Below are 19,801 nucleotides of genomic sequence, written 5' to 3'. Positions count from 1 at the left end.
GAAAGATGAAATTCAACATGTTAAACTTTAATTTTGGTCTATGGAATGGTTTTCCTTCAATTACCAAATCATACAGAAAATTCAGTGCCTTTGACTATTTCATGCCTTGATGATCTGGTTTACAAATTAATGCTTTTTTTTCTTGCTTGTCCATCTTTCAGCAGTATCATTACCTATTAACATCTTAACCAGAAAGAGACAAGGAAAGAGCAAAGTGGTAAAATTTAATTTGACCAGCCACATTGCTCATTTTTGTATCTTTGGTTGCACAGGAGATTGAAGCTATTTTGGAAGGAAGATAATTTTCATCAACTCATGCTAACATTGCCCCACACTGTGATGGATACTAGAGACTTGAGCCTTTCAAAGTGTTTTTCTGACAGGCTTGAGAACTCCCAGACTGTCATGGTGCTCAAGTAGAAAGAGTGACCTGCTTAAGTTGATAGAATTTTAGGTCATCTTTGTTATACTAGTACATTCAGTTATTTAGCTAGTAAACATATTCTTGTACATGCATACATCAGAGATACTGTGGGTTCCATTCTAGACCACCACAATAAAGGAAATAATACAATGAACCAACTCACACGAATATTTTGGTTTCCTGGTGCATATAAAAGTTATGTTTACACTACACTAGTCTATTGAGTGTATAGTAGCATTATGGCTAAAAAATATACGTACCTTAATTAAAAAATACTTTGTTGCTACAAAGAGGTAACATCATCTGAACCTGCAGCAAGTCCTAATTTTGCTGGTGGTGGTTCTTACCTTGATGCTAACAGCTGCTGACCGATCAGAGTGGTGGTTGCTGAAGGTTGGGTGGCTGTGGCAACTTCTTGAAATAAGGCAGCAGTGAATTTTGCCACATCAACTGACTCTTCCTTTCACAAATGATTTCTCTGTAGCATGTGACACTGTTTGATAGCATTTTACCGACAGTAGAACTTCTTTCAAAATTGGAGTCAGTTCTCTCCAACTCTGCCAGCTGTTTTATCAACTAACATTATGTAATATTCTAAACCTCTTTTGTTATTTCAACAATCTTCACATCATCTTTACCAGGAGTAGATTCCATCTCAAAAAACTACATCCATAAGGAACAACTCCTCATTTGTTTAAGCTTTATCATGAAATTGCAGCAATTCATTCACATCTTTAGGCTCCACTTTAAATTCTAGTTCTCTTGCTATTTCCACTACATCTGCAGTTACTTCCCCCAGTGAAGTCTTGAACCCCTAAAAGTCACCCATGAAGATTGGATTCAACTTCTTCTAAACTCTTACTATTTGGCCTCTTCCCATGTATCATGAATGTTCTTAATGACATCTAGAATGATGACTTATTTTCAGAAGGTTTTCAATGTACTTTGTCCAGATCCATCAGAGGAATCACTATCTATGGCAGCCTTACAAAATTTATTTCTTGAATAAGAGTTAAAAGTCATGATTATTCTTTGGTCCATGGGCTGCAGAATGGATGTTGTGTTAGCAGGCATGAATACAATATTAATCTCGTTGTACATCTTTATCAGAGCTCTTGGGTGATAGGGCACATTGTCAGTGAGCAGTAATATAGGGAAAGTTTTTGTTGTTGTTTTTTTGCACAGTAGGTTTCAATTTTAGTAGGCTTAAAATATTCAGTAAACCATGTTGTAAACAGACATGCTGTTATCCAGGCTTTGATGGTCCATTTATGGAGTACAGGCAGAGTAGATTTAGCGTAATTCTTAAGGGCCCCAGGATTTTCAGAATGGTAAATGAGCACTGGCTTCAACTTACTCACCAGCTACATTATTTCCTAACAAGAGAGTCAGCCTGTCCTTTGAAGCTTTGAAGTTTTCATTGACTTCTCCTCTGTAGCTATCTCCTGAACACGCAGAGGCCACTATAGGGTTATTAATTTGTCTGATTTCAATATTGTTGTGTGTAAGAGAATGGGGAGCCTGGAGGAGAGAGACACATACATAGGGAATGGCCAGTCAGTGGAGCAGTCAGAGCACACACATTTATTAAGTTTGCTATATTATATAGATGCAGTTTATGGCTCCCCAAACAATGACAATAGTGATATCAAAGATTACTGATCACAGATCACCATAACAAATAATGAAAAAGTTTGAAATATTGCAAGAATTACTAAAATATTGCAAGAATTACTAAAATGTGACTCAGACACAAAGTGAGTAAATGCTATTAGAAAAATGGCACTATAGATTTGCTCGGTGCAGGGTTGCTGCAAACCCTCACTCTATAAAAAACATAGTGCCTGCAAAGTAAATAAGGCAAAGTACAATAAAATGAGATATGCCTGTATTTGAAGATGGCCCAGAGAAGGTGATTGCTCTGTGTCTATGTATTCACATCAGTGACTGACAAACCAACATGAAACCAAAAAACCCCTTTCATTCTATGCCAGGTTTTTCTGCGTTTAAGGCTGTAGCCAGTATTTGCACAGCCCTTTATCAGCTGAGATGTAGTTTAGGCTTCTACTTTCCCTTCCATACCTCTCCTTCCCCTCTTAACCCTGAGTCTTGGTTTTTGTTTTTGCCAGGGGACTTCACTGTAGGTAATTTAAAGTCTCTGCTCTGACTCTATCTTTACTCCTGTCCCCTCCCCAAAGTCACTTCCTTGATTGTAGTGTCATTATATCTACCCACCAACTTTTCTTCCTCAAACATGCTACTCTTAAAGTATGGTTCCTTCTCAAGCAATTCATTCTGTCTTAAAATACAGCCTGGTTATTCACCAGTGAGTCATCTGTCTTGTGACCATGGGGTAGATTTTTTAGTTCTCATCCGGTGGCTTGACCTTGCCAGGCAATGCTTTGTAGCTTCTCTCTTCCTACTTGTTGGGCATGTGACCAATGGTCCAACCAAGTGGAGGCATGGGGACTGAGGGCCACTCATTACACTCAACTCGTAGAGGTCAGGGCATTTAATTACTACCACTACTTGCAGAGAAGGTATTTACACAGACTGACCATGAGCCTTGAAAAAAAACCAAGACTTTCCCTGGTGTTTTAGGTCAAATTTTATCATTTTATAAAAGAGGATAGAGTTGAAAAAGATGGCAAAACAGAGAAGAAGCAGAATAAATTTTCAGTTCTCTCAGGTTTGGTTTTAACATGAGTGAATTAGCTTGGTTTTTAAAAAGTATCATTTATACTCAGTATTATAAAATCTTTGGGTTGGACAAAGAGTGTCCGATCTACTGGTTCTCAGCCTTTGGTTGCAGCATCTTCCCTTAGGGCCGTGGTCAGCAAACTGTGGCTCGCGAGCCACATCCGGCTCTTTGGCCCCTTGAGCGTGGCTCTTCCTAAGCCTTAGGAGTACCCTAATTAAGTTAATAACATTGTACCTACCTATACAGTTTAAGTTTAAAAAATTTGGCTCTCAAAAGAAATTTCAGTCGTCGTGCTGTTGCTATTTGGCTCTGTTGACTAATGCGTTTGTTGACCACTGCCTTAGGGTATGACAGCCTTCCAAATCGTGACAGTTTGCTCCAGTAGTGATTTCTATTATGGGAGGAATGCAACTTGAACAAGTCCTGCAGGTGATTTTAATATGCCACCCTGGCATGGCCTTGTTCTGTGCCTCATGTTGATAATTAATCAACAATTTTATTGAGTGTCTTCAATTCATTAGGTGCTGTCCTATGCGTTAGGAATACAATATGGTCCTTGTCCTTTGGGACTTGCTATCTTGTAAGCACACAGACCCCCTCCTACCCCCCCCCCATCCAAAAATACAAATAACTATACTTTATAATTAGTTTGGACATAAGTTTTGAAGAGAGAGCAGAGTAGGCAGGAATATGTTTAGATTTAGACTGCATGCTCGGGGAAGACTCTCTGAGGAAGAGTGACATTTCCCAGAAGGATGAGTAGGACTAGCTACATCAAGAGCCAGAGAAAGGGCACTGCAGAGGGAGGGGAGAGCACACGCGAAGGCCTGGTGTGAAAAGGAACTCAGCATATTTGTAAGTAGGCCAGTTTGGCTGTGCACAGGGTAGGGTGGTGAGTTGAGGGGCGGTATGGAGAGAGAGGAGAAGAGCAATAGAGGTGACGGGAGGAAAGGAGATAGACAGGAGCCAGGTCATGCAAGGTCATGTGTTTGAATTTTCCTCTCAATATATAAACGACTTTCAGGAGGAGAGTGCTTTGCCCAGCTCTGTGTTTATGAAAGACTCTGCCTGTGGTGTGGAGCATGAGAGGGGAAGCCCCAATCTAAGCCTATTCTCCTTAGATGCTTGACTTCAGCTTACCAGGTGATCATCCAGAATCTTCCTGAACATCTCTGTGGCAGGAATGATCTTTATTCGCCAAGGCAGCCTCTTCCGTTTTCATGTAGCTGAATCTCAGAACACTCTTTTTCATGAACTGAGATTTGTCTCCCTTTACTACCCATTCAAAGATTTGGTTTAGCCATAGAACAGGGCTGTTCTTTCTTCTAGGTGGTAACTTTGCCAGTCACCTTCCCTCCAAACATACTTCTCTGAGATTTCCGATCTTAGTGAATTCTCCCATATCTACCCAGCTGCTTACCCCAGATGACCTGCTAGTCACCCTGCACAGCCTCTGGGGTTTCCTCAGCCCCACATGCAGTCATTCCCTACCTCTAAATCATTCTGGAGTCTTGTCTACTTGCCAGCACCCCTGTTGCTATAAAGGGTGTTCAGGGTCTAGATTGCTACAGCCTCCCAATAGTTTCCTCCCTCCAGTCTTGCCCCATTGAAGTCCCTCCTGCACACTGTGCTCAGAATTGTCTTGCTGATGTGAGTTCTAAGCCTATCTTCCCTTTTACTGCTTCTCACAGTCTTCAAAGAGAAGTGTACCCTCACAGCAGGTGAGCAGTGGCCTTTTACACGTGGGTCCTCTGCCCTTTCTGGCCCCAGGGCGGCCACTTTGCCCCTTCTTACCTGACATTCCAGGTCTGCTGGTAAATGCATGGTGTCCTTAATGAATCACGTTTCCTCTCACTACTGGGGGTTTTCACATCTGCTGCCTCTTTTCTGCTTTGCTCCTCTTTTAATCCCCTTCCTCACCTGTTATCTTCTAAAAACCATCCCTGATTATTACCCATTCCCTGGTCTATCCCAGGTACCCCTTCTATGAATTCCCATAATTCCCCTGTGCTTGCCTTACTATAGCAGTTAGCACGTTGTATTATAGTCACCTCTGTCCCATGTAAATTCTGTACTCTTTGAGGACAGTGACTATAACTTATTCATTGTTGAATTCCCAATTCCTGGCATAATTCTTGGAATATAGGAGATAGTAAGTAATGCTTGAATGAATGAATGAACGAACTAATTTAGATTCCCTTTAAGTCTTTTCTTTGAATTAAATTCTCCCAACTCATTCAGCTTTTCTTTAAAGCCTTTTTTTAAAAAACTGATTTCTCAGAGAGAGAGAGAGGAAGGGAGAGGGAAAGAAATAGAAGCATGGATGAGAAAGAAATACCTATCGGCTGCCTCCTGCACGCCCCCGACTGGGGATGTGCCCTGACCCGGAATCTAACGAGTGACTTCTTGGTCATGGATCAGTGCTCAACCACTGAGCCACACTGGCCAGGCTTATTCAGGTTTTATGACATTATTTCTAGTCCTCTCACCCTTTTACTCTTCTTTGGATGCTTTAGTGTCCCTCTTAAAGTGTCATAACTAGGTTATAATTGTATCACATTTAAATTTTAAAAAGACTTTAAAAGTGATTTTTAAGTCACTGTGACCATACAGATAAATAAAATATCGAGTAAACTGGGCCACAAAGAAAATTTCAGAATACATAGATATAATTTTTTACCAGACGAAGCTGATAGCGATACTGGCATAATGAATGAAATCAGCTTTTTCCTCTGTTACTCTCAATGCATTAATCCGTCTTTGCCTTAGATGAGTGGCTGTTTGTTAAATTGAGTTTAGTAATCCACACGGTGTTCCTAGGCCATAATTACGGAATTCAAGTCCCACTGCCAAGGCAAAGCCTTTCCCAAGCATCTTGGTTTTTGCCTTCTATAAAATTAGAATGATTAGACTTTCTATCTACCTCTGGTGTTAGAAGATTGATGTTGTATTAAGGGATCACGTTTTATTTCTTAGATGAAAGGTATTTTGTAAATGCAGTGAATCAGAATGTTATTATTTCAAGTTGTGTAATAAAATGGAATATCTGTGGAGAAACATTGCCTGAGCATTCTTTTGTTATTTGTTTTTACAAAAATTGTAGCTATTAAATTGGAAGTCATCTATGGGAATAGAATGATCTAGATGTTTTTCAGGGGGAAAAAAGTATGAGTATGTGTTAAGGGAGACTGACTTTGAGCAAGGTCTATACTTTAATTTTTTAAATATAAATTAGGAGTAACTATACCCCACAGGCCAGTTTTCCTAAACTAATGCACAAGGGTATAGTTATTGCAAGGATTAAATCAGGATTATACGTAATAGCATTTAGCACAGTGCCTGGTGTGTGGCCATCACTTAGTAAATGGTAGTTGCTATTTTTTAATTTTTTTTAACTGGACTGATTTTAGGCAGTTACTTATTTTTTTTATGTATGTTTCAGCTTTGGCTCCATTCTACAAAATTCTTAACTGCTGCTTTCGTGCATGAATTCTTAGATTTGGGAGGACATTGTTAAAGTTTAGAACCCTTGGTTGAAGTCAGGCTTTATAAAATCAGGGGAAAGTAGGGACTAAAGCTTCATAGTCTTCATTTGACCATAGCAAAAGTTTAAGAAGTATTTAGAAAGAAGACTGATTATTACTTAGAATAGTGAGTGTGTGTGTCCAACATATAATAATAGCCAGAATAATTATCACTATTTATCAAACACATGCCAAGTCACTGGACTAGGTTCAAGGGTGTGACGGGAATGGAATACATAGATAGGTGAGTAAGATGTGGTCTGTGTTCTCGGGGATCTTTCAGTTTTGGGGGAGGTGTGGTAGGTTAAATGACATCTATCTACACAGATGACTAACACAGGGAGAAGAGTTACTTTGGAAGTTGAGGTTCAGAGGGAATAAATAAGTAACCTGTCCCAGAACACACAGCTAGTGAGTTCCAGGATTTATTTCCACTACACATTTGCTTCCCAGGAAGTGAATTTTAACTCTAATGATAATAAAAGGTCAGGATTTAGATCATCTTATCTTTTGAAGTTCTGTAACCTTTGTTTGATGTGAACATTCTAAGAGTACATCATTATGTACTTTGTATTTAGCAGATAAAGAGTCCACATAAAATAGCCACTGAAAGGCTACCCAAAGGCAGCAGAACTAAGCCAAAAAAAGTCACGGAAGTTGTCTACAATATTCTATCTTCATTTTTGACTGTAGGCCTCTTTATTACTTTAAATTACTAATAGGGTTGCAGTCACTTTACTAATAGTTTTGCCATTTGGCCAGTTACTTTTGAAAAAATATTCTACAAGGAGAAGGATGTAAAGAGTATAGTCTCTGTATATATGTTTTCACTCTGGAATTTTCAGTGGTGTTCAAAGGTGTCGATGATCTTGCCATTAAAAATTATGTTTTCCCTTTCCAGCTTAAAGAAGTCTTCTGCTGAACTGAAAAAAATATTAGCTAATGGCCAGGTAGGTGTCATCGTTAATATTTTCAGATAGTAGTAACTTATTACTGTCTAGTTTTTGAATCCATAAACTTAACAAACAGATAAAGAATCCGTGAATGTCTTCTTATCATAAATGAATTACATGGCTTAATTTGATTGGCAGAACAATTTGCAGCACGTTTTTCAAACTGTGCTAATGGGTTTCACTCCCGGCAGATTGAAGTACCATGCACACACCCTGCTGCCTTCTCAGTTTAAAAAAAGTTAATCAGTTCTGAACAAGTGTGTCAACCCATGGGTTGTCGAAATGGCCCTGTATCCTGAGGTGACTGTTTCTTTCATTATCTTTGGGGAGAAAAAATAAACCAAACTGTTACTTTCTCACCATAGCACACTTCTTTTGTCCTGAAACTAACACTGGCTTTTCAGGGAAATAAAATAACAGCAGATCTTTGGCATTTAAAATTCCGAGGCTTTAAGAGCTCTGGTTTGCCTAGTCGACTGGCCATCTTAAAGCTGCATGACCTAACCCACCCAGTGAGGGACAAACGGGCCTGCAGGCCACTTATTTCTCACTAATTTTGATTCAAGTAAATGGACACATCTGAAATAGTATAGTGCTTTTAAACATACATTGGTAAATTAAGCTACCTACAGGGTCCTCGATTCTTCAATAGCAACATAAATGTGTTTTAATGTTTGTTATAGAGGAAGCCCTTTGATAGCCTTGGAGGCAGGCGCCTGTCCATTGCGATTAAGCCTGCCTATTAGGCTCTATTGACTGAGACATCTGTGTCACTGCAAATAAAAGACTCTTATTGATTTTCTTAACTGCTGTTCACTTCCCGTCCATGTTTCGAAGGCTGAAATCTTAATTATCTCAGATGCTTATTCAGTGCCTTCACACACTGACCTCTCCAAGCCTCATTGGCATTTCATGAATCAAGTACTTGTAGTGGAGCATGTCAAGAAGACAAAGCTGGGTCCTCATGCTTGTCCTTTAATATCACCTGTAACTTTATGGCCTAATAGATGGGTGTGCTCCTGCAAGCCTCCTTATTTAGTGCACAATCCCTTGAATACAGTTGGAAAAAGTAAGCTGATCTGGTTTGTGTGGGTTCTAGTTCGTACACATTGTATATACAGCGAAGACGAATCTGGTGTTGTAGGTGTAATCGTTATGAATTTTAGATCATATTTATCTAATATTTTTAACTTTAAGCAGTCAGAGATTGGTTTAGATTGAGGTTCACATGTGTGTCCTTCTGGTGCCCTGTGTGTGTTCAGAGTCAGTATGAAACAAACTGGACTAAAAGCACAGCCTAGGATATTTATTTTGGTTTTTTTGGTTTTTTTCCCTAGGATGTTTATGTATCTTCAACATCTTGTTACTAATTGTAATTTATGTATGAGTCACTTGTGTTCTTCAGCTGGAAAATATATTTCAAAATTGACATAAATTAAGAAGCTTTAACTACATTTGTTCAACCCAGGCAATGGAAAATAACCTGTCATAGATTCCCCTTTCAGAAATGAAAAACAGTTTATTTCCACTGCAAAAAATAAACATCCAGAAATGTTGCTTGTGTTTTGACAACAAACCTAGTGCCATAAATATCTTAGTGGTCTTGGTTATGAGGTTCCCTTCAGTGGAAGATTGTTACGACAGTGATTTTTGACACTTAAAAGATTGTATTGCTTTCCCTTGGGAATGTTATAACCCCACATTAAACAGTATGGTGTTTTCTTTCTCTTAAGGATAAGCCTTCTTTATATTTACTTTCATTCACAAAAACAAACACAATTGGAAGTCTTCAAAAATTCCTCCTCCTTCTACCAATTCCTCAATTCCTTGATGCTATAGGGTAACTAAAGAGTGAGTGAGATTGCATTGCAGCGAGGTAATGTGCACAGTTGTGGGCGTCAATAAATTTCTGGGCTGAACACTGACACCCCTTGATATGGAAGATGTAAGTCACATTTAACGATACTTTAACACTTGAGCATAGTTTTTTATTTTAGTGGTTTATGCTCTCAAGCATTAATAATGATTTGCCTTTCCACTAGCCTCCACTTAGATTTAATAAGGAATTCATATTAATCATTAAAAGAAAGGGACATGATTCTTCAAGATAATCAAATATTGACAGGTTAGAAATAGCTTTCTGCCTGGGTTCATTGATATAGGTTATGTGATATAAATATTTATTTCTTTTCTGTCACTCAGAGTAAATGCCACCAATTGATTCAGCATTGATATAGTGTCAACAGTTCATAAGAAACATTTGACTGGCTTGTGTTTTCCGATTAGTCTCTGCTCTATAAAGTGGGATTTACTAAATCTCTCCAATTGTCTGCTCATAGAGTGTGACTGCTTCTGAAACCATTATTGCTTCGATTTGTGAAGCAAAGGTCTAGTGATAGGACTAGTTTCTGTCAGACCTTTACATATAAAATAAGGATTAATTGAGCATTTTTATTTTAATGATTTATAAGCGATAGATACTGATTCTTCTTAACGCAGACAATAAACAAAGAATATTTTCTTTGCTGATTCATAATTGAATTCCATTTCATTTTTCCCATTAATTTCATTAATTTTATATTAAATCAAGCACTTTTTAAAAAGTTTAACATTTAGTCATTGAAATAGAGATACCATTTTTCTGTTATTGCTTAAGTAGAGGATTCCTTAAGGTATTTTTGGCATGTTTTATTTAGAACTATAAATCAGTACCAAATATGTGTTTTCTGGACGTGTTTTTTCCCACTTCAGTTTTAGTGTGCTATCCTCTATTTAACATTGGCTCTTGATTTGAAACTGAAAAAAAAAAAAAGGCCCAGTGGGTCAATTTAAAGGATTCAAAAAGTGCACAGTTACTCCAAGTATGTGTAACTTTGACCTTTGCATTTCTAAAGTTGTTTTTCCTCTTTTTAATTTTTAGATTTTGTAGGAGATTTTGTGACAGTATTTTGTTATTCCCAATAAATCAAGCATAAATGTACTGTGAAGTCACAGATCTAGAACTAATTCTGATCCTGCTGCATGTTTGGCTGGTATTTTGAGAACTTCAAATGCCTTTAGAAAAACTTTTTTTGTTTAAAAAAAAAACAAAAGGAGGAGGAAGAAAAATAGGTATTGTACTGTAAAATTAGCTTTAATTTCTAATTTTCAGCAGTATATAAAACTCTTAGATTCTTACAGTTCATTTTAGATCCCATATGAAGACTGAAACATAAATGAGACTGTGTATATAAGTCCAGACTACATGAAACCCTCCTCTACCCATACACCACACCCTTTCTTCCCTGGGTGTGTGCCTACATTTCTTTCACAGCACCCGCCTCTCTATCAGCAGGAGCAGAGCCCAGTGCCAGTCATTTCTCCAGGTCATTTGCCATTTCTGCAGCTGACAAGTAATCATAACTCTCATGGCTTTTTCTTTCTCCACCCTCACTTCTATTATTGTGCCTTTATTTGCCTTTTTTTTTTAAGTCAAAACAAGGAAACTGAGTTATATTTAAATTTTATTTTGGTATCTTTGTTGAATAAAAGTTTTACTTTACCTCTTCTATGTAAAATGCTATGTAATTTTTTAAAGTTTTCTTCTTAAAAACAAATACCATAACTAATGAAATTGCTTTTAACTTGTGAGTGGCCTCAAGTTGATTATTTTCCTTCCTCTGGGCAGTGACCATGGATGGCGAGGCTGTCCATCCATACTTACACAGACCAACTGCTAAGATCGAGCCTCTAGTGGAGCACATGAAAGACAGTTCTAGTCTTGACTAGTTGCTGACTAGTTATGTGAATTCACATATGACCTATGTGAATTGGGCTAAATGCTTAAAATGCTATACAATTCTATGGTTATGAGATCTGATCCTAACTACTGTATTATTTAAATGTACTCTGTGGCTTTTAAACCCCACTTTTGCATCATAATGAGCACTCTTCCTGTGCTTCATTTTGAAAAGTTGGATTAGTAGACTTATTTAAAGTAAAAGGGCAGAAGTGTTAACTGTTTGTTGATCCCTTTAATGGTTTTCCATAATTGAGGCCAATTAAAGTAATACATTTTGATCAGAGCTATGAAATTCTGAAAATTTTATAATCAATTTATGAGGTCAGCTCTGATAGTTTTCCTTTGTGAAACATTTTTTACATCATAATATTTGTATACCATACAAAATTAGAAAATTCAAATAAGCAAAAAGAAAAAGAATCTAATAAGAGACTGTGTTCTTATCAATATAATATTTTCTAATATAGAAAAAGAATCTATATCTAAAATATAAAATCTATCAGTGAGTTCATAGGTCAGGCAACGGTCTATAAAACTTTAAAACATCATAGAAACACTTTCCCCATTTTTTATGGATACTGTCTTTTTACGTGGTACTGTTCCTAGAACTTGTTCAAAACCATTTTTACATTTATGTGGCATTTACAATCTACCTCATTATCCGAGGGATTCCAGACTCCTATCCTTGAATTTGCTTACGTAGCGCGCGCGCATACACACACCATATGATATTCTCTATCTTCTGACTGTTCTGGATGCCCACCACTCCTGCTTAGGCTGGAGTGCTGGGAATGCTGGATGGGTGGCTGCTCCCTTTCTCTTTTCAACTTAATTCATAAAAAGACTATGAATTTGGGATTATAATGGTTGAAGCTGCTCAGCGACATGCCATACTTACTCCTTTGCCTTCTCTTCCTCCAACAAAATGCCACAAAATCAAACTCCTTCCAAAGTCCTAGGTCTATCCTAGTATCTTATTGGAATATCAATATGTCTTGGTTTGGGTATTTTTCTGAAAGGAAACTCCTGGTCCTTTTACCAGAAAGGCCCTGATGGAGTGATGGAGGCGAAGGGGAGATGACCACAGAATGCACCTCACCAGAGCCCGGCTCCCATATACTCCATAGCCCCAGCCTACTTACTCTTAAATCTCAGTGCCACTAATTCAGAATTTGTGAACTTGAGTGAAATTTACTTCAAGCCATGATGAGGGTGCAGCTTGTTAGGGAAGCTAATGGTACAAATTAGGTTGTTAGAGTCATGTTTCAACTACATAGAGAAATACTTTAAAGGAATTAGCCTATTTGTACACACCAATAGTACTGCCATTTACATATGTATCCTTTATACCCATCCATCAAAGAAAACCCAATAGCAGCGCTGCTAGTGTAGCATCTCAAGTTACTTTATGTGCTCCTTTTTTTTAATGCTGTCTTAAAATTTATCATTTGGTCCAGAATAATGAGGCTTTTTTCTTCATGCCACATCTTTCACGCAGGTTAAAATATGGTGGTTGTTGTTTTTCTGTATTAGTAATATAATTAGTGAGGAACAGAATTTCCCTAAAATGAGGAAATAGTTGTCAGTTTTTCCAACTTGTCTGTCATATCTCCACTAACCCTAATTAGTAATTAGCTAATTGCAAATTGCATCAATCAGGTTGTACTACAATTAAATCGGGTGCAGAATTGGCCTTCATACATTAATCTGTTAATATTCTTTTAGGGGTTGGCAAAGTGGCTTGAAAAGGAACTGTTTCTGTTACCTGCACTGTACTCCTAATTATTACAGCTCTCTGAAGCTTCAGTTTCAGAAATGTATAGAAGAAAAATATTTCCCTTGATAAATGAAACCTTGCTTTATTCAATTGGTGGAAGTTTAGAGTACAGCAAAATAGTTAAAGCTTTAGTATAATAGTCTGAAAGCAAACTATTTTTTTCCAGGTGGTATTGAATTAAAAACTCCATCCATTTTCTGCCCATGCAAGGCAGTTCAATTCCCTGGAAATTGATTTTTTTTCAGGGCTTAGTATGGCTTTTCCCAAGCTTTAGCTATATGGAAAATAACACCTTTATTGAAGCCACTTAGTGAACAAAGTTGGCAGTTAATTTTTAAGCAACCAGACCAGTGTGTAGAAAATTACTAAATGGATCAAATATAATCTGAGTACTCTTAAAGTAATTTGATAAATAATTATTAGGGAGTTATTTTGTGGGTGCTAAAATAATTTACTATTATTTGTGATACAAATGAAAGTAGTATTTGTGGCATACCAGTTTTACAGAACCTGGGAAAATGTGTATGCTGCTTTATATATTAAATTATGGAAATGATTTTATAAGAATCACATGCTTATATGGCTTTCTTATATGCATTATAATATTTGCCTATATGTGCATTTGAAAGTGCATTGATTTGGCACTTGTCTATCATCTAATATGACTTCTACCCAGTTATTGCTGTATACTAATTTATCATTTCCAAAGAAAAGCTATATCTACTCCAGGAAAAATCATTAACATTACTCAGTTTGTTTAATGTTAATTATAGGGTCATCTGAGGAGTTTTCAGGAGCTGATTTATTTACAGATCGTGAATTAGATTACTGTGTGTGTGTGTTGTCTTCCCAAGTTTGACTTTGGTTATGTGCAGTGCTGTTGGCATTGCTTATATGTAGTACTGGAGACTGTGTTCTTATCAGTATCTCTGACCTGACCCTTTTGAGCTATGTTATATCATCCCATTTTGACACCTTTTATCAAACTTTAATGAAATGACCCAGGCAAACAAATTGTCATTAAACTTTCCATCACTTTGTCCCTTGGTATCGTCTTTTATAAATTGGACAGCAAATGTTGTATTGATCTTCTCGTTCTTGCAGCTGAACTTGAAATGACCCAGACTGCTTGTTGTTTATGGCCCAGAGTTGCTTTTCCTTGACATTTCCATCCACAGCATGACACCCTTTTTGTTTTTCTCTCTTTCTTGTGGAGATGAATGAACAAGACATACGATATCGAGACACCCTTGGTCATGGCAACGGAGGCACAGTCTACAAGTGAGTAGTCAATTTTGTTTAAACTTTCCACTCTCCACGTGTGGGTATCCAAGTTCTTGGCACAGATTTTTAAAAGACCACCAGCGCTTAGATCTTATTTCCAAATTTAACTCCAAAATTCTGCAAGGCATCTATTTTTCTCAGGAATTGCTTGGAAAAGTGCATTTATATAGCCTTTTTAATATTTCTGAGTCTGCATTTCTCCTGGGTGATCCGTTAATAGTCCACCATTAGCAAGTGTGCCTTTAATTGGCCTGAAGTGTAATACATTTTTTCCTTCTCTCTTTAACATGATTTTTTAAAACTTGCTAGCACCCTATGCTAGTCCCCTGCCTGTTCATAGCTATGCCCAGTGGAGGACAAACCTTATAAATACCACTGCTTTGCCCTGTGTTGACACTGTAAGTTATTAACAAGACTTCTTCCTGTTGTATTTCCTTCTCTCCCCACCCCGTTTCCCTGAGAGAATTTCTACACATTGATGAATATGTTAAGTTATAAAATTCTCCCAAATTCAGGTTGCAGTGATCTTGTCCTAAAGGAGTGTTCATTTTCATATTAAAAAATGCTAGCCATAAAATGTAGTTCTCTCGATAGGGAAGTCTTTCTCATGTAGTGCAAAGTTTAAACTACATAATGTAATATCTGGTACTTAATAGTCTGCAGTGGTGTATGAAAAATATTCCACCAGGAATTAAAAAATCCATACTCTCTAAGAAAGCCCTGAGGGAGAAATAAAGCTTTCCTCCAGAGAGCTAACCCTGCATCACATTACGATTGTGTTTTTACCTTCAGTATTTTAACATTGATGTTAATATATATTTTCAAAGTTGTAAAATAATTTATTTTCTAATTGGTTACTAATGTCCCTAGAATTTTAACTAACCACATGAATACATGTAAAAATTGCCCTATGACCATGAAGGGTCGCATCCTAAAACCCCAGAACAACCCCCACATATAGATGCAGTCTTGGCATAGAATTAGATTCCTCAGGGTTAGAAGCTCCTTCAAAGTCATCTGCTTCAGTCCCCACCCAGGGCTTTAGTCCGCCCTGCAGGTAGAGCCAGGATGTGAGTCCTTTCTCTTGAATACAGCCCTTTCAGAACTTGTGTTTACATTATCTGGATGATTTCCCCCTACAGATGACTGGATACTGTGAATAGTTGGTCTAAATGTTAAGTACTTGCATTATGATAATTCAGAAGATAAAGTAAGGGCATATTTCTTATGCAGCACTTGTTGTCTTGCTTTCAAATGTTTGATGACTGTGTCTAGTGAGTTTGAGGCTACTGTTGGCCTTTCTTGGATCATACTAGCATTCCTTCCCATGCAGTCCCTAGCTCTGCACAACTAGCATCTCTTCATTTTAGTCCTCTCCTCCTTACTTTTATCTGACTTGGATTTTCACTCTTTTCTGAAGGTTCATGGGCTCAGGTATTCTTAGAAAGGAAAGAAGGAACATGTATACTCCGATTTTCTTCTCCTGATTTCCCTTAAGGGAGAAGTTTTCAAAGCTTCAACCTTCCTTCTTCCTGCTTTCATGCTGATAGCCAGATATAATAATACAGGAAAGATTTCTAGCAACTCTTTGGATTCCTTTTATTGGCTTCAAATGGAATCCAAAAACATTTCTTATTTGTGCTGTTGCATCAAATATTTAACTGTCAAGCATGTTTGTATTTTTTAATCAAAGGCCGATTATGAATTTACTATCCTGGTTTGTTCCAGAAGGGAGAAAACATAAAGCCACCAAACCCCAGCAGATAATTTTTACTTGAAATAATATTTTAATGTTAAAATTCTAATTTTTCACCTTAAAACACAGGCTTATATCTTAAAAGGGAGAGGGATGGAAGTAGCATACCCACCTAGCAAATAAAAATTATAGCAAAATCACATTAATATTTTTAAAATATTATTTTTAATTGTGATAAAAATAAATATAACATAAAATTTACCATCTAAATCATTTTTAAGTTCAGTGGTATTAAATACATTAACATTATTGTGCAACTCCCAACACCACCCATCTGCAGAACTCTTTTCATCTTGCAAATATGATATCCTGTACCCATTAAATAATAACTTCCCATTTGCCGGGTTAATGTTTTTAGCAAGAAGCATGGCTAGAACTTTTCCTTTTATTAGGGCCACAATATCCAAGGGAACATCCTCCCACATGTCCTTAGCCCTTTAATTTGCTGGCATGCTACAGTGACATTAGCAACTTATTCTAAGAATTCATTTAGCTCCCGTTTCTTAGGCTCCATATGCATGTTGTAAGACTTAATGTTTTTGGCAGTGGTTGTTAATGGAGGGTGAGTACTAAAATATGATCATTTTAGTACTTTATTTTGTATAGTTGATTTCTTATAAAAAGAAGACATTTCAGTTACCTCTTGCCTAGGTGATTCTTAAGGAAAAGGACATGAAGAGACCAAATTGCATAACTGCTTGTCATTGATCATTGGCCTTCACTTCTTCCTGGGCTTCAGTGTATGCTGTTCTTATGTCCTGGCTTTTAATTCAGCACAAAGAAATGATATAATCATCAAGAAATGAAAATCCACTTTACTAAAGTCTCTATAAAACCAAATGTTTTATGTGTTATGATTGACTTTCTCCTACAATAAGTTTACCTTAATGGTTTTGACTATAAAAATTGTGATTTTTTTTCAAACAAAATGATTACATTACAGGCTATGCTACATAAACTAGATGAAGAAAATATTGGAAAATCCACTCGTTGGTAACAAAACTGCTTAATGGGCCTATTTAATTTTTTTCTTATGAAGTATAATAAAGCTAATAAATACAAAGCAAACGTTTAACATTCCAGTCTTATTTGCTCCACTTTATGGGCTACTGTGACTTGCAAGGGACAAACTGCAATATATATTACTTAATAGTTGGTGACACTTTCATCCCTTACATCTTGATGTTCTCTCCAGTTATGCAACATGAAATTCTGTGTCTAGTCCCTGCCCTTCTCTGATAGTGATCCAGGCAGGTAATATTAAGTTGGTATTTCTTGGACTACTGAGTTGGATGAAATGGACCATAAAGGAAACACCTTTCACTAAAATATAGCCCAAGCCTAGGAGGAAGAATAATTTAGGAAAAGGAAATGAATGCACCTTCATTATTGCTCCATTTACCAAAGTACTACAAGTTGTTCCAAAAAATCAATTCAGGAAAGACACATGTTCTATTCCCCTCTGAAAGATTCACAATGAATCTCAAAAACTTTGAGAAAGTAGAGAGCAGTATGTGTTGTGATTACGTGTAGGGGTTCTGAGTTTGAATCCTGCATCTGCCACTAACTAGCTGTGTAACCTTGGGAAAGTTATATCATGTCTTCTGCCTCAATTTCCCTATGTGTAAGATGGGGATATCTGTCTTACAAAGTTGCTGTGAGTTTAAATGAGATGTACCACAGAAGAAGCTTACCACTGTGACTTGACACTAAATGTTAGCTGCTGGTAATGGTAGTACTGGTAATGGTAGTACTAATAACAGAAAAGTCATTAAGCCTTTATGTTCCCTATGCTTAACTTGGCTATAGGATTATTTTTCTGAAATACACCTATAAACATCTCACAGAATTACTGTTGTGTTGAATTAACTTTGAGAAATTCTACATTAAATTATGATATGTAGTATATTTCTGTGTTTTCTTGTATTTTCTAGTTGCCTCATGAATATGATTTATTTTTCTTACATAAATCTTACAATGATTTTTTTTAAGTTTCAAAGTATTTTCTCTTTCATCGTGGTATTTTGTAATTGCTGTAGGACAGCTGGTATAATATTAAGCCCATTTTACCACCGGGGAAAGCCAGGGCTTGCATTCCTGTGACCATTCAGTAGTAGAGCCAGGAACTCTTCAGAGTACCTCTTTCTTTCACTGTCTTCCCCCACCCCCCAACCCCTGGCAGTGTTGTTTCTCAAGGTCAAGCAGAGTCCATTGTGTTTTCTTGTATTTTCTAATGTACCCAGCATAGTCTGAAGGATAGATTCTTTATACATGTTGGCTGAAATGGAGTGAGGCAAGTGGAGGTTTTTTCAAGCTGGTTTTAATAAGACTCTTTAATTGGGTCCTTCCCATATCTAGCTACTTATAGATCTTGCAGAATTCAGAGGCTACATGATTGTTCATATTAACCAAGAACAATAGAAATTTCTAAATTAAGGGCTATATTTGAACGACTGATTTTCTTACAGATGTTAAAAATTTGAGAACGTAGCACCCATTAACCCAAGTATTAGTGACTGTTCTCTTTTCTTGGATATTATGGCACATTGAAATGAGAGTAATTAACAGTCTCAGTTGCTTTGGAAACATTCTGTGATCATGAAGGCCAGTCACTCAGGTTCTTTGCTCTGTCCTCACAATTTCATGGAGTCACTTAAGCTTTGGGTTTAGAAATGAAGTAATATTAAACTCTTAGGACTTAAGTCATGCCAAGTCAGTTAGCTAACAAGCACTGAAGGAACATCTTTTATATTTTTTCCTTAATACAAATGATTCAGGCTAAGACTCAAGTTGCCAGCTTTTTGGCCATGAATTCTAGTCTATAGGTGTTTAAAAACAGTAATGAATTTTCTGCCTCCATCTGCTTCCTAGAGTACAATTAAGGGTCTAACCTGATTTAGGGTAGAATTTTCTCAGTGATATAATAGGTAGCATATATGCTGTCTATATGGTGTTATGAAGATTGGCTATATGCCATTATTTACAAGTTAATTTAACCATATCTAGAGACAAGAAGAAGAGGGAAGGGATAATACTCAAAGATGTTGGTCTCTCCTCCTTTATGTTGTCTTACCTATTTTTGTTGTTTGTTGGGCAGCAGGGTGAGGATGGTCCTCTGAGATGGTAACTGAGATCATGTGAATTAGTAAATTGTATTCTGCCCTTGTGATGTGACTGGACAGGCCAATTAAAATATTATACTTGTGTTTTGGAGGTGGAATTATTTCAGTTACATGATTTCTTTCATGAAAATTAAAAGCTCTGGTGGCCAGTTATACAAAATGAAAAATACATTGTTGTCTAATTAAACATTGTTTAGGAAACAAAAAATGTTAAATCATGGGACTCCTAAGAGGAAACAATAAAAAGAGTCCTGACAAAACCTATGTAGAACCACAAAGTACCCAGAAACTCTCACTCTTTCACCAGCTGACCTGAAAAGTGCCAAACCTAAACAGCAGGAGGTCTGCCCCCAGCTTCTCTGCGGACTGCATCAGGGACCCCTCAATCCTTTAGATGCTTTCCTTGAAGTGCATCTTATAAATTAGGAGTCCTTTTTAAATGGTCTTGATGTTGAGCCAGGAGTAAGGTGATAGTTTGA

At 37.1% G+C, this 19,801-nt stretch overlaps 1 protein-coding gene across 2 annotated transcripts in view; it reads left to right on the top strand.

The window, feature by feature from the left end:
- MAP2K5 (mitogen-activated protein kinase kinase 5) overlaps positions 1–19,801 on the top strand; it is a 263,379-nt gene that overhangs the window by 41,804 nt on the left and 201,774 nt on the right. For both annotated transcript variants that reach the window (XM_015560452.1, XM_015560453.1), the window contains exons 7-8: positions 7,551–7,599; positions 14,377–14,441. In XM_015560452.1, the coding sequence (XP_015415938.1) occupies positions 7,551–7,599; positions 14,377–14,441 (114 nt within the window). The remainder of the gene's footprint in view (positions 1–7,550; positions 7,600–14,376; positions 14,442–19,801) is intronic.

Source organism: Myotis davidii, unplaced genomic scaffold, assembly GCF_000327345.1.
Source record: "Myotis davidii unplaced genomic scaffold, ASM32734v1 scaffold673, whole genome shotgun sequence".
NCBI lineage: Eukaryota > Metazoa > Chordata > Mammalia > Chiroptera > Vespertilionidae > Myotis > Myotis davidii.
Note: the sequence above shows the minus strand (reverse complement) of the source record. Positions and strands in the feature narration are given on the sequence as shown.